This window comes from Mesoplodon mirus (assembly GCF_964341445.2).
Source record: "Mesoplodon mirus genome assembly, chromosome: 14".
Lineage (NCBI taxonomy): Eukaryota > Metazoa > Chordata > Mammalia > Artiodactyla > Ziphiidae > Mesoplodon > Mesoplodon mirus.
Genome location: NC_138990.1, coordinates 75,610,983 through 75,637,767, shown reverse-complemented (window position 1 = coordinate 75,637,767; position 26,785 = coordinate 75,610,983). Strand labels below are relative to the sequence as shown.

The window sequence follows — 26,785 nt, the reverse complement described above, 5'->3', positions numbered from 1 at the left end:
CGCAAGTGTGTTGATCTGAGTGTCATGTTGGAAGCAGTGGTGCATCTACTAGCTCAGTTGTACCTCCATTGACTGTTCCTGGGTCAGAGTCCAGGGAGTGACTCGAGGTAAAGGAAACAGAGGGGAAGGGCACACCTTAGCGAGTCACTCCTTTAAAGGCCAGCTGGTTCTGTGCTCTTGTGGAGGCCATATCTTTATCGATTCTATAATAATTCAGCCTTGTCCTTTTTTTGGTCTTTTTGGCCAGAGTAATGTTAAACGTTGTGGAAACAACTTATCTCATCAGAACAAAGTGCTTCTAAAAATCAAAGAATTATAGAATCGTAAGGAGGAGTCACTGACTCACTGCCCTGATAAAAGCAGTCATACCATTTCAAGTGTAGTCTTTGTCAGAACCTGCTCTTCTTTCTTGGTACAGAACTTGGTAGGGGGAGACCAGACAGAAATCTTTCTTTTCTCAGCATGGCTTTAGGCACTCACTAATCATGTAAATCAGGCAGGAGTTGTTCCTACAAGAAATTTCAGAGGATTCAAAGTTCTTATGAACCTGCGTTGCTGGTTATGCCCAATATCTTTTTTTTTTTTTTTTTTTTTTTTGGCGATACGCGGGCCTCTCACTGTCGGGGCCTCTCCCGTTGCGGAGCACAGGCTCCGGACGTGCAGGCCCAGCGGCCATGGCTCACGGGCCCAGCCGCTCCGCGGCATGTGGTATCTTCCCGGTCCGGGGCACGAACCCGTGTCCCCTGCATCGGCAGGTGGACTCTCAACCACTGCGCCACCAGGGAAGCCCAACCTCTATTTCTTAATTTATATCTTGCGACATAAAAGGACATCTCTAATTGTGAGAAAAACAAGACTTTGTCCCTAAAAACCTGAGTTGTAAAGAAACATGCAGTATTATTCTCAAGTAACCTGAACTGGGCTAACAAATATTGAGAGGTCCTTGTTTATTGTACACACTTATTTGTAATTATTATTTGGAAATACCACCCTAGACAGAGATGCAGCTGTTAATTTTCCAGATAAATCCTTTTGTATAACCAAAAAAAAAAAAAATCCTGTGAGTAGGTATATGGCTCTCCCTAAAACATGGACACTGTCCAGGCACACAGGTGATGCTGATGTCCCACCTTCTACACCATTTCTCACCTCAGTCTGAAATCCCCACTATTAGGTCACTCTGTTGGGTTAGGGAAAAAAAAGGTAAGAACATTATCTTTTAGAAGAGCTCTGTTTAAAGGGCAGGATAAGACTCCAGGGTCCAATCAATTGGTTACTATTAGAGCAGATGAGACCTTGGGTATCATTTACTTCAAAGCCTTTTTTTTTTTTTTTAATGGCATACTGGGGCCCAGAAAATGAGTAGTTGTGGACCAGGTTATAGGAAGTCCCAGAGTCTGAACCTTAGAGGATACAATTTATGATAGTATCAGTTTCTATCCTGACAGTGATAGATGGGGGTGCCTGTAGTGAGCCATGGATGATCAAAGGAGGTGCTAAAGTGGGCTTCACTGGGCGGCAAAGCTGACACGTGGTTATCATATCCTCCTCTAGGACTTAAAGATTGACCAGAAAACACCTTTACGGGTCCTTCACCGGAGGCCCCTGGCTGTGAGAACTCGCATCATTCACTCCATGGAGACACACTATGTGGATGAGCACCATTTCCGTCTCTATCTGAAGACTCAGGCAGGAACGTATCCTTTCACCGTCTGTGTAGCACTAATCGAACCAGAATCCTATTAGGAAAGTTCATGCTGCCCTAGAAAAGAGGTTTAACCATATCTCGGAACAGTTCAGGAAAGGTTTGGGCTGGAGAAGAATCCTTTTTTTGTTTTGTTTTGTTTTTTTTTTTGGTCTGGAGTGTTTTTACCCATTAAATTTGTGTTTTTCAAGATGACATATTAAACCATGAGGCAGCAGCCAATTCCATGTGAACCTTAAAATTTTTAGTGTCTCACATGATGCTGAGGTGCTGAGGGCATAGTAAGTGCTCAGGGAACACTTTTTTTTTTTTTGCGGTATGCGGGCCTCTCACTGCCGTGGCCTCTCCCGTTGCGGAGCACAGGCTCCGGACGCGCAGGCTCAGCGGCCATGGCTCACGGGCCCAGCCACTCCGCGGCACGTGGGATCCTCCCGGACCGGGGTACGAACCCGCGTCCCCTGCATCGGCAGGCGGACCCTCAACCACTGCGCCACCAGGGAAGCCCCAGGGAACACTTTTTTTTTTTTTTTTTTTTTTTTTGCTGTACGCGGGCCTCTCACTGCTGTGGCCTCTCCCGTTGCGGAGCACAGGCTCCGGACGCACAGGCTTAGCAGCCATGGCTCACGGGCCCAGCCGCTCCGCGGCACATGGGATCCTCCCAGACCGGGGCACGAACCCGTATCCCCTGCATCGGCAGGCGGACTCTCAACCACTGCGCCACCAGGGAGGCCCGGGAACACTTTTGATTGATTCATTCATCGATTCATGTCTTTACACATTTTGCAAGTCACATATTCATGACCACATTTGAGTCCTTTCAGCATTTCGAGCATTTGCCCCAAATGATTAAACAGGGATGGTAGATGGGAATGGCCCTACTTTACATGTAGACCTTCACATTATTTGGCCACTGGCCCAGAACAAGAGAATAATAGTCCCAGTTTGATCACTTGTTCATAACCTACCCTGCTTTGTGTGGTTTTGTATCATATCTTAGTTGCTGGTTAAAATATATCAGGGCGCTGCCATAGTCTTAGCTTTAGTTTAGTTTTCAAAGGTGCTCCTAGTTTTTGTTTGCTTCTTAGCTTTATAGTATTGTGTGATCCAATAGCATGAAGCATGGAACCTTCTAATTAGTATAAAACTAATGACACACTTATTGGGTACAATAGAGGGAAAAATGTCATTTTAATCACCAAATAGTGTTCTCACTATATTGCTATAATTAGTCTGCCTCTCCTTTCCCATCAAGCTTCTCTCCCCTCTTCTTTCCCTACTCCACCCCAGGAGTAACTAAGCTGAAACAGGTACAGGTTATTTACTCCTAAAATCTTCTAAATTTTTGCCGTTTGGATCTATTTAGACCAGTGGGCATGGAGCACATTTGCCTATTTGTAGATGGAATGTGGATGGAATTTCAAAGAAATCACAGATTTTAAAAACATATTTTTACCTAATTTCAGCTTTGGTTTTGGTGTGCTAGGAAGAAATGCAGTGGTCTTATGGAGAAGCTAATGTCTTTTCAATCTCATTAACATATTTTTAGAACCAGCCATGTACATGTATTTAAAGTATTAGCCAAGAAAGGCTCTTTGGTAAAACTTTATTTTTTTATAAATTTATTTTATTTATTTATTTTTGGCTGCGTTGGGTCTTCGTTGCTGCACGCGGGCTTTCTCTAGTCACAGCTAGTGGGGGCTACCCTTCCTTGTGGTGTGCGGGCTTCTCATTGCGGTGGCTTCTCTTGTTGCAGAGCACGGGCTCTAGGCGCGTGGGCTCAGTAGTTGTGGCTCACAGGCTCTAGAGTGCAAACTCAGTAGTTGTGGTGCATGGGCTTAATTGCTCTGCGGCATGTGGGATCTTCCCGGACCATGGCTCGAACCCATGTGCCCTGCGTTGGCAGGCAGATTCTTAACCACTGCGCCACCAGGGAAGTCCCTATTTGGTAAAACTTTAGATACCACGTGGTTATACACAGAAGAATATGAATTTTTCTCGTATATTGCTCAGTATACTGAAGTAGTTCATTTGACTTATACCTCATAAAAAACATTCTGGACCTTTTAACTGGTTATTCTGGGGCTTTTTGGTCATCTCCCCTCATCATTGCTACTTAGAAGTAGCACTCTCTAAAGAAGTGAGAGAAAAAGGACAATTGTTGAGTAATTATGAGTTTAGCAAAGAAGAGAGTTAATAGATAATTATATGCCTTATGCTTGAGTCAAAATGTTTGGTGAAAGTATAGTAAATAAACTATCAGAAAGTGAGGAGGACATAATGTCAGCATATTATGGTGTTAACTTTTTATTTATCATCTGAGAATAAACTTTTTTATATTCAAATTGTATTAAGTTTTATACTAAGTGCTGCTTTATAGACACAACATAATGCTAAATGAGTGTTTACTGAATGCTGGCAAAAACACATCTTTCAGATAAAATACTGTTAAGATTATAGTAGAGTTCTGTGTAAGGAGTGTTAAGGTAATCTGAATAATTCTAGGATCAGTCATTGACTTTGAAATTTTGAAGATCTATGAGGAAAACACACACAAAAAAGAATTAGGTCTATTGCTAACCATGCAAGAGTTGCAGACAACTAAAATTTAGGTCCTTTGATGATCCTTCTGAAGGGCCTTCATCAAGTCTAAATTAATAAGTTCATTTTCTCTCCCATCCTGTTGCTGTTGTCACTGGGTCATGTTATAAGGAGAGCCATCATTGAGGTCACTCTATGAGTGACCCTGTGAAAACCTACCATTTGGCAACCGCCTGCTGTCATTATCGAAAAATGATGAGACCAAAAAGATGACCAAATAGAATCTGTGGCAAAAAAGAAAATAGCTGAGGTTTTTTTTTTTTAAAGCGATGAATTATAGTTAATTTTTTAAATCCATATTCAAACCTTGGCACTTGGAGATGTGCCAAAAGAAAAGTCATGACTCTTGGGAAGTTTGACATAGGCCCTAGGTCCCAATGTTGGCTGCAAGGCTGGTAGGAAGGAACCAGTTTGCCATCCTTAGTTTATTTATTGCCACAGCTGTAATTTCTAAGACATACATCCCAAGTCATGGCTCAGAAATAAACTCCCTTTTATAACCTTTCTGCTTTTGTTTGTCATTTCCCCTTCAACCTGTCAAATCTCATCAAACTGTTGGTATCGCGTGGTTATCTTCACTTTTTCCTTAAACAAAACCCAGCTACATTAAAGAGTTTGTACATGGAGACTTTGGAAGAACGAAGCCGAACATTTGCTCTCTGATGGATGTGACTGCAGACATTCTTGAGCTGGATGTTGAGGTAAACCATTTTATTGTGGAAATGCCTATTTGTACACTGAATCAGCCAAGGTTTTGCTTTTTTAGCATTAAACCAAATAGTACTATTCACTTTAATAGGTATTTGAAAATGGTCAAAATCTCACAGTAGCATTGAATTGCAGGGAGGGACTATCTTCAGAATTTTTATTTTTTAAAAAACACAAGGTCTCATTTATAATCCTTGCAAATATATAGCTAATTTACTAACTGTGCTTTACATATGACATGAGATCTAAACCCTTAAACCAAGCAAGGAAACGAAGTTGTAAGTGCCCTTCATATATCCTTTGGACTCTCTTATAAAGAATTTAAGGCAGCCTCCTCAGAAACATATATTCAGGACAGGGATAGAAAACGGGATGAGCCAATGGTTATAAATAAAAGCAGTTCTATAAGTGTTCTGTGATGTGGTATAAGAGAAATTCTCTGCTCTTATAGTCTGAATTGAAATCAGATTACATTCTTAAGTAATTAGAAGAATGGAATGAATGGATCTTTCAGACAATTCTCCATAAACATTTTTCTCATTTGAGCATCAATAGGTATTGAGTCACGAGTTGTGCACTTTGGTAAATATCTGGCTAAGAACAGCTTCCCCACACCCCACACAAAAAAAGGAATTTTTGCACTTGGGAATAATCTCATTATAAATAAAAAGAAGTGGGTATAATTGCCTAGTATGAAAACAGCCATGGTAATCAAATGATCACTGGAACGTCATTGCTTTACCAGCACTTCTCTTGAGTGCTTTCAGATTAGATTTTATACACCTGTGGTACAACCAGTGATAGCATCTTCAAGGTTGCAGGGAGTCTTCTTAGTAAGACTATCATTTTGAGGAAGACAACCTTCTCTTAAAGAAAATCCCAAATGCATTCATCTTCTTTGACCTTAATTCTTAGGACAGCTTAGGAGTGTCAAAGAGCCAAAGGCCAGGGTTTCTCAGCCCTGATTGTCCATTGCAATCACCTGTAGAACTTTTAAAACCCTATAAATATGCCTACCTTCCCCTGACCTCAACACATACAAGATTGTGATCAGTAATGTTTGGTTTTCAGGCTTGAGAAACCACCCATTAATTTATATATGGGTGTTTGTTTTATGGCTATATTCTGAAACAAAACCAAAGTATTTCTTGGCATCTGTAAAAGATACACACACACACATACATACACATACACACACACACAATACTTATTTGGGCTTTTCTAATAAAAATTTCCAAATCTGGTAGTGACTCAGATTAACTTAAAAAATAATCTGTAGTAAATCATTTCAGGTTTTACACTTTAAGTCTCGAAAAACTACATGGGTATGGTAGTTTTTTTTGTTTTTGTTTGTTCGTTTTTTGTATTTTTTTGTTTTAACTTCTAAATTAGGCCCTCTAGGGTAGTTAAGGCAAAGTGCAATTTCATACTTCTAATGCCTGGGACATGATTATTTATGTGGAGACAAATAGTCTGCTGCTGTAATTCCATTATGACTTAAAGATCAAGGTTTCGTTCTAGAAGTGCCAAACCAGGATGAGTAGAGATAGATAGATAAATTCAATTTTAAAAGAAACAAAAATTCTGCTGAAGTGACATGCAAAGATCTCTAATCCTTTTCTAGTTACAAGTGATCTTTCATAACCATTTATTTCACATTTAGTTGCTAAGTTACAAACAAGATTATAAGTATATAGACTACTTGAGTAGTCTATGGGAAAATGAAAACAGTCAGACTAAAAGTTGCTGAGACTTCTGAGGGAAAGTTGTTGTTGGCCCCTGAATTATTTGCTACTTTTCCCATAAATAACATTTGAAAAATTTAAACATAGTCTTGTATTGACCAAAAGGTACAATTAATAACTGGCTGAGTAACCAAATACTCAGTGAATTCAGGAACAGACCTCAGGCCCAAGAATCCCAGGTCCTAGAATGGATTTTAGAGTGTTAAATCATGGTGTTCAATGGCTCTTTTCTTCCAATGCAGTTTCTTCTGTTGCATTATATTAAAACTACTAGATTTATACAGCATTACCAGCAAATGCTTACTAAAACAATAATGTTTTAATGACTTGTTTTCTTCTTTCTAGTCTGTAGATGTTGATTGGCCCCCTGCTCTGGATGACTAGCTTTCAATGGGAAACAGAGTAGGGTTTTCCAGCAAAATGTGGACGTCCATTCAGCATACACTGTAAAATGGCTGTTTTTACCCACCATAACGGTGTCTTGGAAACCATTTGGATCATGTTGATCTATCTATTTTTAAATTTGTTTTAACATCTCAGGATCTATGTACGTGTATATTTTGTGTTGAATTGTTCTAAGGATGTCTTATGATTTTTCTCGTTCCTTCTCCAACCACCCCCCCCAAGCCAAACTATGAATAATGAAACCATTCATTCAGAGAGGTACACAAACAGGATACATTCTCTGAAAATCTGAGAAGCTGTAATTTCTTTCAGCAAAATTGCCCTCCACAGGATAGATACCACTTTTTTGTTTTGGTTTGTTTTTGGTGGTATGCGGGCCTCTCACTGTTGTGGCCTCTCCTGTTGCGGAGCACAGGCTCAGCGGCCATGGTTCACGGGCCAAGCCGCTCCGCGGCATGTGGGATCCTCCCGGACCGGGGCACGAACCCGTGTCCCCTGTATCGGCAGGCGGACTCTCAACCACTGCGCCACCAGGGAAGCCCAGATACCACTTTTAAAATCAGGTTTAAAATTTTTTAAATGATCTTGATAAAAGTTACATCTAGATTTATGCAGCACAGTATCCTTGTAATATTCTAAGATACCAAATGCAAATCTGACATCATTAATATTTTTCCCAGTAAGCTTCAAGCAAGCTTTTACCAACAGAAGTGTGTTTTGGTACAATTTGTCACAAACCTTAATGACTCCAAGTTACACTTTTGACAATCTAAAATTGTCAGTACGTTTCCTGGGGGAGAGAATGTGAGACCTTAGGAATTGAGGCATACCATAATAAGAGACTTTCATAAATCTTTTAAATAAGGAGTCACAAGTGCCTTCAATGACTTCAATCCCAGGGATAAGATTTTGAAAAATTGACATTGCTAAACAAAGATAAGCTGATATTATTCCAGAGTGCTTCAATGTATTATCCAATGTCAAACATCTTCATCAGGTAGATAGGGTATTATCATCTCCACTTTATAAATATGAAAACCAAAGAATAGAAGTGAACTGACTTATCTAAAATTGTTAGTTACTTCCATATCTAGGACTAGGACTGAAGTTTCCCGGTCCCTAGAGTCTTTTGTAATAAATCTTACTATTGAGCATCTGCCACATGAAGGAGGCAACCAAGAATGTCATTTTAATGGACATAACCATGAGAATTGACTTTTGGAATTTAGATACCAAATCAAGCTTACCAAAAAATTGCCCAAGTAAATTTCACGTGAGCTCATATGATTACCATTTGTTAATTAGTTAATCATTAGTTGGTACTACGAAGAGGAAAAACATTAAAGAAGCAAAGAAAATGGATAGGTCATTAAGAGAAAAGTTTCAGAAAAGAGTCTCATTAAAATTTCAGATTTAAGTGCAATTTCCATCACCCTGATTCAACTTTCTGAGCTTATTTTGGAACACATGTGACTTGGATAGTATTGGATTATTCAATTTCCCATCTCTATATTAAACATGATTCAGAGATACTAAGTTGTATCATTCACCTTAAGAATCAGGAAAACGGTTTAACTGACATGAAGAAATTTCGTATGTGAATAATAGCAAATAACTTTTTCATTATTTTCAATGCCGGTAAATGAGAAAGGGATAATAGAAATAAACTTGATAAAAGGGTAAGAACGTTTGTGTGGATGTTTCTCAGTTTTGGGGGAAACTTTGCTACAAAAGAGATTTAAATAATTTGGGAAATAGTCTTTTGCAGGTTTCTTTTTGGCTCAGCTTTGAACTTCTTAGTGGATCTGCAAATGGAAGAATTAAGAATCTCCTTAGCAAACTTAAATTAGAAGACTTGTTTCTTAAATTTCTATTCCTGGGATTATACAAAATTTCAAGAGTAAGCATTAGCTGCAAATACTTATTCCAAATATCCATATGAGACATAGGTTGTTAAAAATTAATGTAGGTCTTTATTTAAGCAGAACAGAAGACATTAAGTCATGAGAGTACTACATAGCTTAACTTTTGCCTATATAAAAATATTTTTAAATTACTTTTGTGATCTTCTATAGCTTATTTAAACAACAAGAACAACACTTAAGAGAAAGGGCCCTTTGTACTTTTAGTATCTCTTTGTCCCAAATATAGTCCGTGGTTTAGTTTAGGAAAAACACCGAGTACCTGGAAAAGTGGGGGAAAAAAATTTGGTAAAATGAAAAATTTCCCAAATAAGATAACTGGTTTCATTTACAAGTTATATGAAATCAATTTAGAAGTTAGATTTCTATTTCCAAAGAGAAAAAGGCGTCTTACTTAGATAGATCTTTTGGGGCTTTATTCTTTGATTTTTAAGTCCATATGAGAATGAACTTTGATGTAAGCTTTCCTGAGTTGATATTTTAAAATGCTGCCCTTTATTATTATAGGGAAAATATATTTTATACTTTTCAATTCAATTTTTTCATTTTGAAATAATTTGAGACTTGCATGAAAAGTACAAAGAATGTTATTCCCAGAAATGTATCACCCTGAATGCATTAGTGTGTAATTCCTACAAACAAGGACATTCTTCTACTTCCTCACAATGTAACTATCAAAATCAGATTAACACTAATATTACTATTATGTAATCCACAGACCCCCCCCCCCTCAAATTTCACCAGTTGTCCAAAAATGTCCTTCATAGTCAGGGGATGAAACTTTGTATTTAACTATGTCTCTTTAATCTTCACCAATCTGAAACAGTTTGTCTTTCCTTGACTTTCGTTACTTCAACATTTTTGAGGATTTCAGGCCAGTTATTTTGCAGACTGTTCCTCATTTGGGCTTGCCTGATGTTTCCTTATAATTAGGTTCAGTTTGTACCTTTCTAGCAAGAATACCACAGAAGGGAGATTATCTTCTTGCATCTTCTCAGATGTCACAATTTTGATCACTGCAGTTACTGATGACTGGGCTTTGATCAGTTAACGAAGGTGGTGTGTGCCAATCTCCTTCACTTTTATAGTTACCCTTTTTTCCCTTTAATAAGTATCTTGTAGGGAGACCTTCAAACTTTCATTCACTAGTTTTAGCATTTATTGAAGATTTTCACCTGAATCTATTACCACAGTGATTATCAAATGATTTTCTAATTCCACCATTCCTTTTGGCATTACACTGAAAGGTAGAGCTTTCCCTTATTGTATTTCTAATACAGAGACATTCCAGGCTCATCTTGTATTTCATCTGCACCAGCCCTGGAATGGGCTGTTTCTCTAAGAAAAACTGGTTCCTTTTCATGGAAAATAACAGAAAAAAGATCTGGGCACTAGGTGTGCTCACTGCTGTTGCAGCATTGCTGCTACCAAGCCCTCTCATGGCTTGCACACGTGCACACACCCCTATATACTTATCTACATATATTGAAAATTATGAGTTTATACCAGTACTTCCGATTCCAACCTTCTTCTAGTTTTCCCCCTTTCCGCATTTGTAAGTCCTTTCTGACAGTGAGAAATCTGGGTCCATTAGCCTTAATATTTTCCTTAATAGATCATTCCCCCTCATAAGTCACCAATCTCCTGTTGCTGCATCCTTATTTCAGATCACTGAGACTGCCCTCCCTACTACCCTCAAATGTTCCCAGGCTCCACACTGTAATCCCACAATGGGCCACCATCTTCGCCCCCTGTGGCAATAGGTAACTGTACCTTGCTCAGAATAAGCAAATGACTTTTGTCCTGAATTGTTCAGGAAGGGAGAGAGACAGGCAGGAAATAAGTCAGGAAGGCAGAAAATGAAAATCTCTTTAAAAGGCATTTCAGTACTCTACAAAAATTATCATTTTAAAGGACAGTTACATATGTAAGTATATTCAGATACAGCATTCCATAAAAATGTCTAATGTTTCTAAGCAACCAAAACTGCCTTTCTCTTTAAGGAGGATGCTATAAATACAAGAAAATCTTGATAATTTTAAAGTCAAACAGCAACAAATTTTTTAAGGGTTTTAGAATTTCTTCCATTTATTATATTATCAAGAAAAAAAATCACTGTATACAGGATATTACAAAGGTAATAAAATATTCTGTACAAAAGACATTTTGACATTTAAAAATTGATTTCAACTTTTAACATTAAATAACTGAATGAGAACTTTTAAAAATCATTTTTTTCAGTGCTTCCAAATTCATTGCAGTCATTAAGAAGCATATACAAACTCAGAACAGTTAAAAAAAAAATAGAATAGTGCCCTTCTGCAGGGATCTGGATTCATCATAGTCAACAGTATTTTTAAGTACATTCTTTTAAAATGGAAGTCCTCTCCAAAAGGGTTCATCTGGTCTGAACCATGCATTTAAGTATGCCCGTTACCCAAAAACTTTGTGTTTTCCTTTCCATCTCATCTTAAAGCTATCTGAACTGTGCACCAGCGACCAATATTTTTAGCTGATTACCCAATAAAATCAAGTGTGTCACCAATGAAGTCTCCTGAGACTGAATTCCACAAATGGGGTCTCCAAACACTCCAACTTATTTTTCACTACATTTTATGCAGAGCTGTAATGTTCTGCTTAAGAAAAATAAGCAAGATGAATGATACCTTTAACAAAGTTTACATTTTACTTATCTGCTGATATTCCTGAAAACTTGATTTACTGAAGCACCAACATTCTGTACTAATTATTGTGTATTACTGTTCACACATAGGTATTTAATGAATTTTGGGTGATTCTTTAAATTTTTGAAGTCCAATAGTAAACTGAAATTGTAGAAATAAGAAATGTAAGAAAAAAGAGTATGATAAATGCTACTCCCTTTAAGTAGATAATTACTACCAGGTACTTTTTTCTAAAGCCACAGACATTTAGAATAGAAAAAATATTTAGAAGAAATAATTCTTTAAAAATTGTATCTGTGTTTTATTAGTGAAAGTAGTGGTGACATGATTACTTTGGAGACTTTACTGATGTTAAGTTTGTACTTTAAACTCTGCTAAGATGTATTAGTTAAGATATTAATTTGACCAAGTCTTAGACAAACAAAGGCATAAAACTGGGTACAGACAATTCATACATTTATCTCTGATTCGCTACCCACTCCTGGGCTTATAATGTTAAATAGCATGAAATTTTGTATTATTTGTGATGCAAAAAGCACCCTAATTTTCCCCCTTTCATACTCAATCTCCAGAAACAAAACAGATCAGAAATCTTTACGTGGCCACTTCATTAGCTATGATGAGACTCCTTCTTAGGAAGACAGTCATAATACTCCCAATTCATAGTCAATTTTGGCAAAGAAACTGAGTCATAGAATTTCAGAACCCGAAGTCATTAATTGACCTTATCTTCACTATACAATAGGAAATGTTCTGGAAAGAATATGGCCAAATGAAAGTCCTCCAAATTTGGGCAATAGCTAGCCATTCTAAAGAGGAAGTCATTCCAGGGTTCTTACTAAAGAATCTAATCCATAGTGATCTGTCACTCTGTGAACTGGAAGGAGTGTTTGGATTAGAGATTATCAGGGCCACAGGATATATGCATATGTTGGTTTACTAACAATATTTGATTTGCACTATACAATTTACAGTGTTTCTTCTTCTGCATTTTATATCTGAAGAGACAGGCCCATAGAAAGTGTGATCTGCTAAATATTAAATGACTTCTAAGTGGCAGAGCTGAAGATTCAAACCCAGATGTTGACTAAAAATTACTCTTTCCATTTCTCCATGCTATTTAACATCACACAGTAAGTTTTTAAATCCCTCAAACAATCAATTAATGATAGAAGAAATTATTTGGAGCTACTAGGCAGACTGGACCACCAATTCTAAGTCTCTCTTAACATGGACAGTATAATTAGTTTTTCTGAAGCATTAGGTTAGAAATTGACAACCCAGCTGTTTTTGTTCACTAAGGTTTTGAGTAGGGAAGCCCAGTTACCAATGTAAAAGGCCATTAAGATAGTAGGTTCTGATGACAGCAATCAGAATAGTGGTTTTGAGGAGTAGGTAGATTGGCAAGGGGCATGAAGGAAACTTCTGGGGAGCTGGAAATGATTATTTACATATGTAAAAATTCATCAAGCTGCAAATTTAAAATTAGTCCACTTTATGCACTTTACTATATGTTATCCCTCCAAAGAAAAAGACTGACATCTTTGAGAGCAAGACTTTCTCATTCACCTCTATGTCATTTCTAGCCCCTAACATGGTGCTTTGCACATTAGACATACAAAAATGTGACTGATCACATGAATACTGGAGTTTCTGTGCAAGGGTAAGGTGCTGAGGAAATGCACCAGAGGAGAACTGAGATTAAACCTGCCACACAGAGAGAGGAGGAGTAAGGTCAGAGATATGAAACAGTCCTAGTAACTGTAAAATTTCTATGCAATACAGTTGACACTACAGGAGGCACAGGGTAAAGCACGTCACAAGCCTGGTAATCTTGGCATCGTAGCTTTTCCTGCCAGGTTAAATACCTTTCCCTTTAAAAACCATATCCTTGTCCACATTTTTTATAATCATACCTATGTCAATTTCACCCTTCCCTCTCTATCAATACCACCATTTATTCAGCACCAACTGTGCCAGGCACTGCGCTAAGTGATGGAGTTCCACAGGTGAACGAGAGAAACTTCATATAACTGTATAGTTCAGTGAGAGGAGTTCTGCAGTAGGGTGGGTATGTGTAAAGCTGTGCCTCAGCTAGGATCAAACTTCACAGAGAAGCCCCATCTTGAAGGCTGCTTGCTGTGGAGGTAAAAAGCAGAGGCAGAGTGGGCAACATGCGAAAGGCATGGCGGACTAGTGGCCTGCGAGAGTCTTCAAGGAATGCTAACTATGCAATACAGTGTATGGAAGAAGGGGTATTATCTTTAACTGGGGCAATATGGAAAAGATTCTTGTTAGGGAAAAAGAATGAAGGCCTAAACTAAGAAAGCAGCAGGAATGAAGAAAGGACAAATGCAAGAGAGTTTCAGGAGGCAGACCCAAAAGGACTTGATAACTCTTTGAGTGTGAGGACGAAAAAGAATAAAATACGATTTTGAGGCTCCTATTAAATATCTTGGATGGTAGGGTAAATAGTAATGCCATTAATGAAAGTAGAGAATGCAACAGGAGTAGCCAGTTTATAAAGACATTCAAGTATCGTAAGAGAAAGCTGAAGCTTTCTTCTGAGCACTGATGAGGTCACCCAGGGGAAAAAAGTAGCACCAACTGAGCGCTGGGGATGAGACTCTGGAAAGAAAGTCAACCTCAGAGAGGAGTATCTGAAGAGGGAGTGGTCAAGAGGACAGGTTATGGATAGGTCAAGCAGAGTGAGGACTGATAAAAAGACACTAGATTTGACAAGGGAGGGTATCTCTGGTCACTTTTCCCAGAATATCATAAGAAAATAGTAGGAGATAAAAGAGAAAGACTGATAGGCTAAAGAATGACTGGGAAGTGAGGAAATGGAGGCTGAAAGTATTTCATAAGTCTGGATGTGAAGGGAAGGAGCATGATAGTGGTAGGAAAGGTGTTTATCCTTTCTCTTTTAGGCTAGAGAAAACAGTTACCGTGTTTATACGAGAAAAGCACTAAATGGTCATATGAGGATACAGAAACAAGATGGGAGAGAAGGAAGAGGGATCCAGTATACAAGTAGAGTTTAGGAAGCAAGAGGTAATCTTCTCCTCAAAACTAAAAGTAGCGTGATAAAAGAACAGATGACAGTATAAATACATTTAGAGAAAAAGAAGCAGGTTGCCATTTTTTTTAATTATAAAATAAAATCTGTGATCAGTAAACAGCACCTGAAAAATGAAAAATCCTTTGGAAATACTCTGAACACAAATGTAGCAGGACCTTGATTCAAATTACATAGAAAAATAACCCCGCAAAACAAGTCAGTTGTTTAATTTTAAGTATCCATTTAGATAGCCTAACAGTCAGTGTTTAAGCTGATAAGTGCTAGTTACTACAGAATTATAGGATTCTGTATTAAAAAAAAAAAGTTCACCATCTATAAGCTACTATCTGGAGATATCTTGGGTTCATATTTTGAACAGGAAAGAAATGCCTTCATGTTTTTTCTCCCCGGTAAGTTCTACTAAAGTATGTTATATGCTTATGATTTTTAAAGTTATACAACAGAAGTATTTCTTTTGAAATCATAATTTCTAAGAAATATTAATGGTAGTTAGGTGTCTTTAATCTTTTTCTTTTGCTTTCCAAACTATTCTGACCCCAAGTCTTACCATGCTCTCCTTCTCATTTCCCAGTATCATTCAACTCAGAATTTTAATTTTTATGACATTCACACATTCCCCATTTTGATGAAATTGACTAGTTTTAATCGTTCCAGTAAATTTATGGTTTGGCTGGATATTACACTTAAGTGAAAAGACACATTGTTTCTAGCTAGAAATATGCTCAACATTTACGTACATTCTAGCTGTAAAATAAACTACGTCTTTATCTTTAGCAACTTACTTAGCATCATGATGATTCCATCACAATTAAGATTACTGTCCAAATTCTACAGTCATTTTCCCACTGGGATTACTCTGCTTTCAAACAATTTGGGTCACCATTATTAGTCATCAACCTGAATGTACATGATTCTGATATAATAAACTCAATGTCACATGAAGCAGAACTATAAAAATCATAAACATCTAATAATTAAAGGTATTCTTTCGTTCAAAAACCGAAGTTCTATTAGTAGTACTTTGAATGTTCAATAAATATTTACTGAGTGCTTAACAGGAAGCAGACACTGTTCTACAAATGTGGGATTCAACAAAAACACAAAACTTTGCCCTCACAGAGCTTATATTCCAGTATGGGAAAACAAATATAAACAAACAAACAGTAAAGTCAGATAATGAGTGCTACAGACAAATGTAAAGGAGGGGAGACATGGAGTGCCAATGTATATATAGTCATGGAAGGTCTTGATCAAATAACAGTTGAGTGAGACTGAAGGATGTAAGGCATGAGGTACACATACAGCTGCGTTTATTTTACAACTAGTTCCCTTGCTGTGGAGCACGGGCTCTAGGCATGCGGGCTTAGTAGTTGTGGCTCACGGGGTTATCTGCTCTGTGGCATGTGGGATCTTCCTGGACCAGGGCTCAAACCCATGTCCCCTGCATTGGCAGGCAGATTCCTAACCACTGCACCACCAAGGAAGTACAAAGGGTCTGAGGCAGGAGTGTACTCGGTGTTTCTGAAGAGGAGCATTGAGGCTAGAGTGCCTGGAGCTGAATGAGAAGGGGAAAATGGTAGTGAATGAGGGTAAGAGAGGGAGTGTGGGCCTGCTAATTTTAAGGATTTTGGTCTTTAAGTGAGATGGGGAGCCACTGGATGGTTTTGAGCAAGTGAATATGGTTTGATTTCTTTTAAAAATAATCACTGTGGCTACTTCAGGGAGAACAGACGGCAGGAGTACAAGGATGTAAAGAGAGTTTTTGGAGGCTATAATTCAATCTATGCAAGAGATGATGGTGGTCTGGAATAGGATGTTAATATCAGAGGTCAAAAGAGGTGGGCAGCTTAAGACACATTTTGAAGGTAGGGCCTACCAGATTTGCTGATGGATTGGATATGAGAGATAAAAGAAAAAAAAGAAGCAAAGATGACTCCATTGTTTTGGACCTGAGCAACTAGAAACATGGCATTGCCATTTATTGAGTTGAGGAAGACTGAAGGATAAGCAAGTTTGGGAGGGAAGATCAAGAACTCAGCTCTGGATGTGTTGAGTTTGAGCTTTAATTACATCTCTATGTACAGATGTCAAATAAGCAGTTTTATACACACACATAAGCTCCAAGTCTGGAGTTCAAGGGGTGGGTCTAAGCTAGGGGTAAAATTTGGGAGTTGACAGCATGAAATTGGATGAGATTACAGTGAGTTCGGACACATAACAAAGAGGACAGGTCCAAGGAAACTTCTTCCTCTTAAAAACATGGATGTAAAGTTAAAATCATAAGCAATTTTAAAGGTATGGATCTAAATAGTTCAAAATGTAGAGAACTCCCATACCTTGAAAGCTTACTTCAACTGCCTGCTGCCCAACTTAACATTTCAAAGAAATTTTGATTTACATGTAAATCTAAGAAACTCCAGAAAGCCTCAGAAAACCCCTTAGGGGTCACCTTGGCCCATTGGCCTCAAAAATAATAAGGAATTAATTTTTCCAATGACATAGCCATTACAGGTTTTACCTTAAATTTGCTTAAAAGCAAATATCAGTTAATTCATTTAACTAAGAATACATTAATACATTATAAAAGAAGTATAAAAAGATGTAGCTGGAAAAACTGAAGCCTTGCTCTAATGTTCTCCTCAGTCTGTCCTGGGAAAATGTGGCAGGATTCTCATGCTAGAATTCCCACCACACACAGTATCAGATCACATGTTTCAAAAGAAGAAACAGTAAAGCTCTTTTAAATTTCTATTTTGGAATTTTCCTTTTATGACTTTCCAACTTTGTATTCTACATACCCAAAGTTGGGTTTTTTTAATGGAAAAAATTGATTTTATTCAATATTTAACATGTCACAGATTCATAATACACTGGTTTACATAAATTTTCTTTGTATGTAGGATTCCACAATGCATCATAGCCTAGGAGTTCGGTCTGTGTGGATTTATCTACTTTTGAAGCAAAAGTCTTCTGTAAATGCTGGACTTTTTCTAACTCTTCCTGAATTTGGGAAATGAGTTCATCCTTCTCTTTTAGCTGCAGCTTCAAGCACTGAGCATTCATCTTTTATATCCCAACAAATTCTCTGCCAGCAAAACAAGAAGCTCCCAAGACAAGATTGCCCATTAGAGGAATCCCCTACATACCTAAAGTTATAATTACAGTTGACCCTTGAACAACACGGGGGTTGCGGTGCAGACGCTCCGTGCAGTGAAAAATCTGTGTTTAAAACTGTACAGTCGGGCTTCCCTGGTGGCACAATGGTTGAGAGTCCACCTGCCGATGCAGGGGACACGGGTTCGTGCCCCAGTCCAGGAAGATCCCACATGCCGCGGAGCGGCTGGGCCCGTGAGCCATGGCCGCTGAGCCTGTGCTTCCGGAGCCTGTGCTCCGCAATGGGAGAGGCCACAACAGTGAGAGGCCTGCATATCGCCAAAACAAAACAAAACAAAAAAAACTGTACAGTCGGCCCTCTGTCTCCAGGGATGTCTTCTGCATCCATGGATTCAACCAACCTCAAATCGTGTGGTACTGCACTACATATTTAGTGAAGAAAATATGAGTATTAACTGGACCCGCCCGCACAGTTCAAACCCGTGTTGTTCAAGGGTCCACGATATACTGTAGTATAGTCTTAGAGAAATATATAATGTTGCATTTATAAAGGTAATATCAAAAGGGTTACCTTTAAAGGGATTTAATTCTTGAATCACCATTTATATCTTACAAGTTAACCTGAAAAAATTCAAATGCAAATGAGTCACTCAATTGTTCATTCTGCATAGTGCCAATACCTGAATACTGACTATTTTGAACAAAACTATGACTGTTTGGATTAGTACCATTTGATGGTCCTGACTCATTTATCATACTGTTATCTGCACAATTAAAGTCAGATTCCTCAAATGCCTCTGACTGTGAAACAAAAGCAGTAGTACTAGAACTGGCGACTGCTGACATACTGGAAGAGGACATCTGATGGAGCTGTCTTAAGTCTCTTGGGTCTAACACTGAAGTACAGGCAGGATTTTCAAGATTCATGCTCACAAGTCTTGGATTATCAGTCTCCCTCATGCTGTCATTACTGGGCGTTACCATGTTCACAGGGCAATTGGGCAGCATGCTGGCATCAGAAATACCATATAAGTCAGCTGGTGGCACGGATGATGCTTCCATTCTGCCTATGTCATTAGTATTGTTATAAATGCAAGCATTAGACACATTCAAATCACTCACAACAGACATATCCAGGAATGGTGGGATAACTTGTGAATTAGAGGAAAGTGTCCCTGTTGAAAAACTACTCAGTGAATTTGTATTGACTGAACGTGAGGTGGCGTGGGCCACTGATGACCAGCTTGAAGAAGGCTGAGGTACCATTGGGGGTATGGCTGAAGCATGATGTGGCAATGCACTTGAGATGGACGCAGATGAGGAATAGTAGGATTCTGCTTGGCTTGAAACTGGCCCGGACGTTTCTGTCAAAACTGCACCATAAGAAAACAAGATTGGTTCTGTGGGGGAGGAAATGTATTTGTACAAAATGGAAATGAACAAAATTATAAAAAGCATTACTTCTAAATTAAAATTACATAAACACATAAAAATTTTTAAAGGAAACCAATGTAACACTTCAAATAGAAATGTTAAATAGCACTAAAAATTATTACAAGTCCAAAATTGAATTCTTTAATACTAATTGTTTTACAAATACCTATAAAATAATTTTGGTAAGTTACTTTGGCATTGAAAATTTCACTCCAGTTAAATGTGGAAATCTAGCTTCTGAGGCCCTATAAAGGTATTTTTGAAATGTGAAAGATAAATATCAGAATTTCAGTTAATGGGCCTCTAAATATTCAAAATCATTTCATATTCTCCTCTTTAGGAGAAAATGGAGGGATGGAGGAAACATTCATTAGGGATGACTTAAAAATCTACATAAATTTCCAAGCTATATTAAGATACTACTCACTCTAAGGTACTACAAAATTCCCAGTCAGAAAAAAATGAAGGAGTCTGTATTTATTTACATGTTATATGACTGCTGTACATATTAAACCAAGAAAAAGCTCTGATTTAAGAATGTAAAAAGAAAAGAAGACTTCTAATTAACCCTGGTTGAATGATCTAAACCAGAATTTGGCAACTTTTTTTTCCATAAAGGGCCAGACAGTAAATATTTTAGACTTTGTGGGCCATATAGCCTCTGTTGGAACTACTCAACTCTGCTGCTATAGTACAAGAAAAGCAGCCATAGACAATATGCAATCAAATGAGCTGTGTTCCAGTAAAACTTTACAAATAAATAAATAAATAAAGATAGGCAACTGGCCAGATAGAAATCATTTCTTCCATGACACACTGTAATTAGTAAAATTACCACCATATGAATGAAATGTAATTTCTCAAATAATAAATCCCCAAAACATAATCATAGTTGCCAACAGGTCTTTTGGAAGCTGAGATCAATTCATTCCATATTCATAGCATAAAAAATATGTAGGAGTGGAATAAATCAAAGAGGCAGTTTTCATTCCTAAGAATGGAATTCCAATATACTGTGCAAAGCACTGGTCTCTCTAATCACAAGGAATACTCTATAGGGAATAAAATACCTTTTTTGATGAATCTTCCTTCTCCAGTTGATCCTAGGGGACCAGGTCTAGGTCTTTCAGGAAAATTAACTCCTATGATAAATTTTTTCCATTATTAAATGTAATTTGAAAAACAACAGTATATCAGTTAAAATTTGAAAAACTGAATAAAGCAAAACAAAACAAAACAAATTTACTTAAATACAAATCAATCCAAAATGTTCAGGGACTTCCCTAGTGGAGCAGTGGTGAAGAATCCACCTGTCAAGGCAGGGGACACAGGTTCAAGCCCTGGTCTGGGAAGATCCCACATGCCGTGGAGCAAATAAGCCCATGTGCCACGACTACGGAGCCTGCGTGCCACAACTACTGAAGCCTGTGCACCTAGAGGCCGTGCTCTGCAACAAGAGAAGCCACTGCAATGAGAAGCCCGCGCACTGCAACGAAGAGTAGCCCCTGCTCGCCGCAACTAGAGAAAGCCAGCGGGCAGCAACGAAGACAAATGCAGCCAAAAATAAATAAATAAATTTATTAAAAACAACAACGACAAAATATTCTTACCACAATCCTGCCACAGTTTCTGGAAAAGTAGAGTTGTTTTTTGTTTCTTTGCTTTATTGCCATATGCATCTGTTTAGAAAGAAACCGAGAAAATGTGATTCATCATGGGATTATGCTTCCTCTCCTTTAATAAATATACAGATGTTTTACTCCTACATAGAAAATGCTTTAAATAAATGTACATAAGATGGATTTATAAGTGTCACAAACTACATCCCAAGTCAGTAATAAAGGATATTTTTCTTAGTAAAAAATAGTTTATAATATTCATCTTGTTTTCTTATAACACCTACAAGTCACCAATGTCAATTAATGCAGTAATGGCAGATAAGGACCAAAATGGAGACTACTTTCTGAGTGGCAAGTATGCCATCTATCAAGAGGGCACAATAAGGACCAAAACAGAATCTCAAATGTAAAACAAATTTTGATAAACAGTTTAGATACTTTGAAATTATTCCAGATACCTTTCCTAAGGAAGAGACTCAAAGAGCACAAAGATCAGTCAAAAATCAACCAAAAACTTTCAGGAAAAGAAACATAAATTATGAATAAACACAACTGTATTCAAGTGTATCTTACAAGAAAATGTTCTTAGCAGGACTAACTTCAAGAAATATATAAAACATTACCATGAAAAAGTCATACCTTTTTCGTCTGGCAGATATCTAAAATCCATAGATTCACTAACTTCCTGGTCAGAAGGTCTTCGCAACTGCATTTTTACTGTTACCGGTTCCATTATAGCTTTGCAATATGGCGGAGTCTTGAAAACAATGGCTACTTGACGGTGTACATCAGCTTGTGAAAAGATACCTTTTGCTTCCCAATCGTTCAACACAAACCGAACCTCTATGTCATCTAGTGAATACGAAAGCAAGTAACAATGGGAAAAGAAAGTAAAATGTATCTATCAATCTAAAATATATTCTGAATTCAATGAAACAAAAAAAACAAAAAAAAATACCTTTCTGAACTTTGTCACAGAGTAGAAATATTTCATCTCCTCCTCTGACACTTCCACAGTTCTTGTTTACACGACAAATCCTTAATTCTGCAGTATTAGGAGCACCTAAGTATAAAGGATATTTTTAAAAAATTTTTTTTTATTAGTTTCTGCTTTATAACAAAGTGAATCAGTCATACATATACATCCGTTCCCACATCCCTTCCCTCACGCATCTCCCTCCCTCCCACCCTCCCCATCCCACCCCTCCAGGCGGTCACAAAGCACCAAGCTGATCTCCCCGTGCTCTGCGGCTGCTTCCCACTATCTATGTACCTCACAGTCTGGTAGTGTATACATGTCCATGCCTCTCTTTCGCTTTGTCACAGCTTACACTTCCCCCTCCCCATATCCTCAAGTCCATTCTCAAGTAGGTCTGTGTCTTTATTCCCATTTTACCCCTAGGTTCTTCATGACATTTTTTAAAATTCCATATATATGTGTTAGCATACGGTATTTGTCTTTCTCTTTCTGACTTACTTCACTCTGTATGACAGACTCTAGGTCTATCCACCTCATTACAAATAGCTCAGTTTCGTTTCTTTTTATGGCTGAGTAATATTCCATTGTATATATGTGCCACATCTTCTTTATCCATTCATCCAATGATGGTAAAGGATATTTTTAATGGGTTGCTACCTTAGTAATATGTCTTATTCCTTTCTGATGGAGAATTTTAGGAAAACAACTTACAGGATAGATAAAAGCTTTAGAGTATAAATAAATTAAGGGCACTCAATACCTTAATCATCCACATCTGTCCCTTTCTTTTCTTAAGCGCGTTACCCTGGTTTAGAGTGTTATGACTTCATTTCTAGGCAATGACATGTCCTCTAATTAAATCTCCTTGCTTCTAAATTCTGATTCGTCCAATCCATCCTATACACTGTCATCAGATTAATCTTTTTAAATCATGACCACAACCCTGTGGCAATGCAGTTTTCATGCTTCCTATTATCTGGTCAACATTATTCCAATAATTCCCTGGCATTCAAAGCTCTCCATGATGAGGATATTCTGATTTACCTTTATAGTTCTATGTCCCACTATCCTTCTACATGCACAACTGGTATAGTCATACACCACTGGTGGGTGCATATATAAGAGTATACAAACACACAAATATTTGAGGGCAATTTCATAATCTTTTAACACTATAAATATCCATATCCTTTGATCTAGCATTTGCCAACATTTCTACTTCTACAAATTTATGCTAGAGACATTTGCACAAGATATGCACATGTGGGATATTTATTGCAGAACAATTTGCTAAAGCAAAAGAAAAGAATTGAGAAGGAAACAAACCAAATGTCTTGTAATAGGATAATGATTTAGTTAAATTATGATATAAGGAAATATGCAGCTACCAAAAAGAATAAGGTACCTGAAAGGTAAAGAGGTTCAAGATATGTTGCTAAGAGGAGAAAAAAAAAAAGTTTAAAAAAAAATCAATGACGTTTTTCAAAAAGTTGCCAAAATATATTGTGTGAATGATGGTGATGACGATGAAACAAGGTATTTCTATATACATGAAGAAGAAACCGGTGAAATATCTTTGGAGGATGAGATGTATAGGAGGTTTACTCTCCTCATTATCTACTTCAGATAGATAACATCTACCCTGTAATGTTTGAATTTTTCCTATAATGAACACTCTTTTTCTAATTACAAAAATACTTTAAAAAATCATTTTAAAGAGCTAAGGCTACAAATACAAGAAAATAAATTACTTACGGTTGTCATAAATTGGGTTAGAGACAATAGGAGGTAGAGCAGTTGTCAAATTACCACGTTCGTCAGGGAGGAAAACTTGAAAACATAATCTCACCACATTGAGGTCACAGTCTTCAATATCAAGCAGCTGTTGCTCAGGGACTGAAAAGTACATTTTTTTTTTTAAGAATACAGAATAGTCACATAGAACTAAAATCCTGCTAAGTCCTCCTCCCTGCCCAATATAGCCTATAACCTTTAGTAGCATCCAAATCTGTCCTAACAAAAATAGAATGGTACATAATCTCAAGACTGCCTTTAATCCTTTTCATCATATAGTCACTATCCAACATAATTTGTTAAGTTATGACCATGGTCAGGAAGTAACTACCCCAGTCATGTGAAATTTAGAGCAGAATCCAAAATTGACATAAATCAAATTTTTACAAAAATGGTTGCAGGTTATACACAATAGAGAATAGGCATTCATTCATTAATTCAACAAATATGTATTTAGTCCAGTCATGTATTAAGGACTCTGTAAATTATCTCCAAAATCTACCTAAGAATTACTCCATTTTACAGATGAGGAACTGATTTTAAAGAAATGAAATTGGGACTTCCCAGGTGGCGCAGTGGTTAAGAATCCGCCTGCCAATGCAGGAAACACAGGTTCGATCCCTGGTCTGGGGAGATCCCACATGCTGCGGAGCAACTAAGCCCGTGCACCACAACTACTAAGCCTGCGCTCTAGAGCCCGTGAGCCACAACTACTGAAGCCCGTGAGCCTAGAGCCTGTGCTCCACAACAAGAGAAGCCACCGCAATGAGAAGCCTGTGCACCACAACGAAGAGTAGCCCCCGCTTGCCGCAACTAGAGAAAGCCCTCATGCAGCAACGCAGCCAAAATAAATAAATTTATTAAAAATAATAATAATAAAAAATTAAATTAGTTGTCCAACATTTCACAGCTAAGAAGTGGCACAGAAGAATTCAAACTCAGGCCACTGAATCCAGAGCCTATGCTCTTAAAAACTGAACTCTATTAGAAAATTTTACATATGTTTTGCATAAAAATGACATACACAGGAATATCTACAAAAACTTAGATCAATATTTTAGGGATTAAATACCAAGAGGATACTAGAGGAGGTAAGTCAGCTAGTTTCCATAAGAAATTTTATGTGGAAACTAGGTTTGCTTAAAAAAAAAAAAAAGCTACAGCAGGAAAATTTTACAGTTCTGAAAAAAAAGTTTTTAACCATTCTTCATTACAGAATATAATATAATGACAGTTTGTTAAATTGCTATTTAAAAGAAATCCAGTTCCAAAGGAGGATATTACTGCCTTTTCAAAGACACTATAAGGTGCAGCAATCAACCATAACTAACATAGCCGTATTTTTAAAAATCATGAAATACACATATTAAATTATACGAACACATTCAGTTTTCAGAAAGTACTGAAATTTGAAACACTAAATTTGAAAAGTTAAAACCCCAATTCTTTTTTTTTAAATTAATTAATTTATTTATTTTTGGCTGTGTTGGGTCTTCGTTGCTGCACATGGGCTTTCTCTAGTTGCGGCGAGCGGGGGCCACTCTTCGTTGCAGTGTGCGGGCTTCTCATTTCAGTGGCTTCTCTTGTTGTGGAGCATGGGCTCTAGGCACGCGGGCTTCAGCAGTTGTGGCACGCGGGCTCAGTAGTGGTTCGTGGGCTCTAGAGCGCAGGCTCAGTAGTTGTGGTACACGGGTTTAGCTGCTCTGCGGCATGTGCAGACCAGGGCTTCCCAGACCAGGGCCTGAACCCCTGTCCCCTGCATTGGCAGGCGGACTCTTAACCACTGCACCACCAGGGAAGCCCAAAACCCCAATTCTTTAGTCTTACAATTAGCAATAACTAATAAAAATGACAATGTACTTTTTAAAAAAAATCTAGTCTGATAATATTGATCTTTTACTTGGAGTATTTAGTCCTATTACATACATACATACATACATTTATTTATTTTCTTTTAACATCTTTTTTTTTTACATCTTTATTGGAGTATAATTGCTTTACAATAGTGTATTAGTTTCTGCTTTATAACAAAGTGAATCAGTTACACATACACATGTTCCCATGTCTCCTCCCTCTCACGGCTCCCTCCCTCCCACCCCTCCAGGCGGTCACAAAGCACCGAGCCAATCTCCCTGTGCTATGCGGCTGCTTCCCACGAGCTATCCATTTTACGTTTGGTAGTGTATATATGTCCATGCCACTCTCTCACTTTGTCACAGCTTACCCTTCCCCCTCCCCACATCCTCAAGTCCATTTTCTAGTAGGTCTGTGTCTTTATTCCCGTCTTACCCCTAGGTTATTCATGACATTTTTTTTCTTAGATTCCATATATATGTGTTAGCATACAGTATTTGTCTTTCTCTTTCTGACTTACTTCACTCTGTATGACAGACTCTAGGTCCATCCACCTCATTACAAATAACTCAATTTCGTTTCTTTTTATGGCTGAGTAATATTCCATTGTATATATGTGCCACATCTTCTTTATCCATTCATCCAATGATGGACACTTAGGCTGCTTCCATCTCCTGGCTATTGTAAATAGAGCTGCAATGAACATTTTGGTACATGACTCTTTTTGAATTATGGTTTTCTCAGGGTATATGCCCAGTAGTGGGATTGCTGGGTCATATGGTAGTTCTATTTGTGGTTTTTTAAGGAACCTCCATACTGTTCTCCATAGTGGCTATACCAATTCACATTCCCATCAGCAGTGCAAGAGTGTTCCCTTTTCTCCACACTCTCTCCAGCATTTATTGTTTCTAGATTTTTTGATGATGGCCATTCTGACTGGTGTGAGATGATATCTCATTGTAGTTTTGATTTGCATTTCTCTAATAATTAATGATGTTGAGCATTCTTTCATGTGTTTGTTGGCAGTCTGTATATCTTCTTTGGAGAAATGCCTATTTAAGTCTTCTGCCCACTTTTGGATGGGGTTGTTTGTTTTTCTGTTATTGAGCTGCATGAGCTGCTTGTAAATTTTGGAGATTAAT

At 37.8% G+C, this 26,785-nt stretch overlaps 2 protein-coding genes across 9 annotated transcripts in view; one reads left to right on the top strand and one right to left on the bottom strand.

Moving 5' to 3' along the window:
- Window positions 1-8,841, top strand: part of PUS10 (pseudouridine synthase 10) — a 66,404-nt gene extending 57,563 nt beyond the window's left edge. For 5 of the 7 annotated variants that reach the window (XM_082643321.1, XM_082643320.1, XM_082643319.1 and 2 more), the window contains exons 16-18: window positions 1,555-1,697; window positions 4,905-5,004; window positions 7,102-7,232. In XM_082643321.1, the coding sequence (XP_082499447.1) occupies window positions 1,555-1,697; window positions 4,905-5,004; window positions 7,102-7,140 (282 nt within the window). In that variant the 3' untranslated portion in view covers window positions 7,141-7,232. Of the gene's footprint in view, window positions 1-1,554; window positions 1,698-4,904; window positions 5,005-7,101 lie in introns of all 7 variants that reach the window. The other 2 variants (XM_082643324.1, XM_082643325.1) reach the window with 1 other exon arrangement.
- A 2,307-nt stretch (window positions 8,842-11,148) lies between these two features.
- The window catches only part of REL (REL proto-oncogene, NF-kB subunit), a 45,510-nt gene continuing 29,873 nt past the window's right edge, over window positions 11,149-26,785 (bottom strand). Inside the window, exons 5-10 of one of the 2 annotated variants that reach the window (XM_082643317.1) lie at window positions 23,751-23,891; window positions 21,975-22,079; window positions 21,656-21,868; window positions 21,008-21,076; window positions 20,468-20,539; window positions 11,149-19,363 (exon numbers count right to left, since the gene is read on the bottom strand). In XM_082643317.1, coding sequence (XP_082499443.1) covers window positions 18,573-19,363; window positions 20,468-20,539; window positions 21,008-21,076; window positions 21,656-21,868; window positions 21,975-22,079; window positions 23,751-23,891 — 1,391 coding nt within the window. In that variant the 3' untranslated portion in view covers window positions 11,149-18,572. The remainder of the gene's footprint in view (window positions 19,364-20,467; window positions 20,540-21,007; window positions 21,077-21,655; window positions 21,869-21,974; window positions 22,080-23,750; window positions 23,892-26,785) is intronic. The other variant, XM_082643318.1, reaches the window with a different exon arrangement.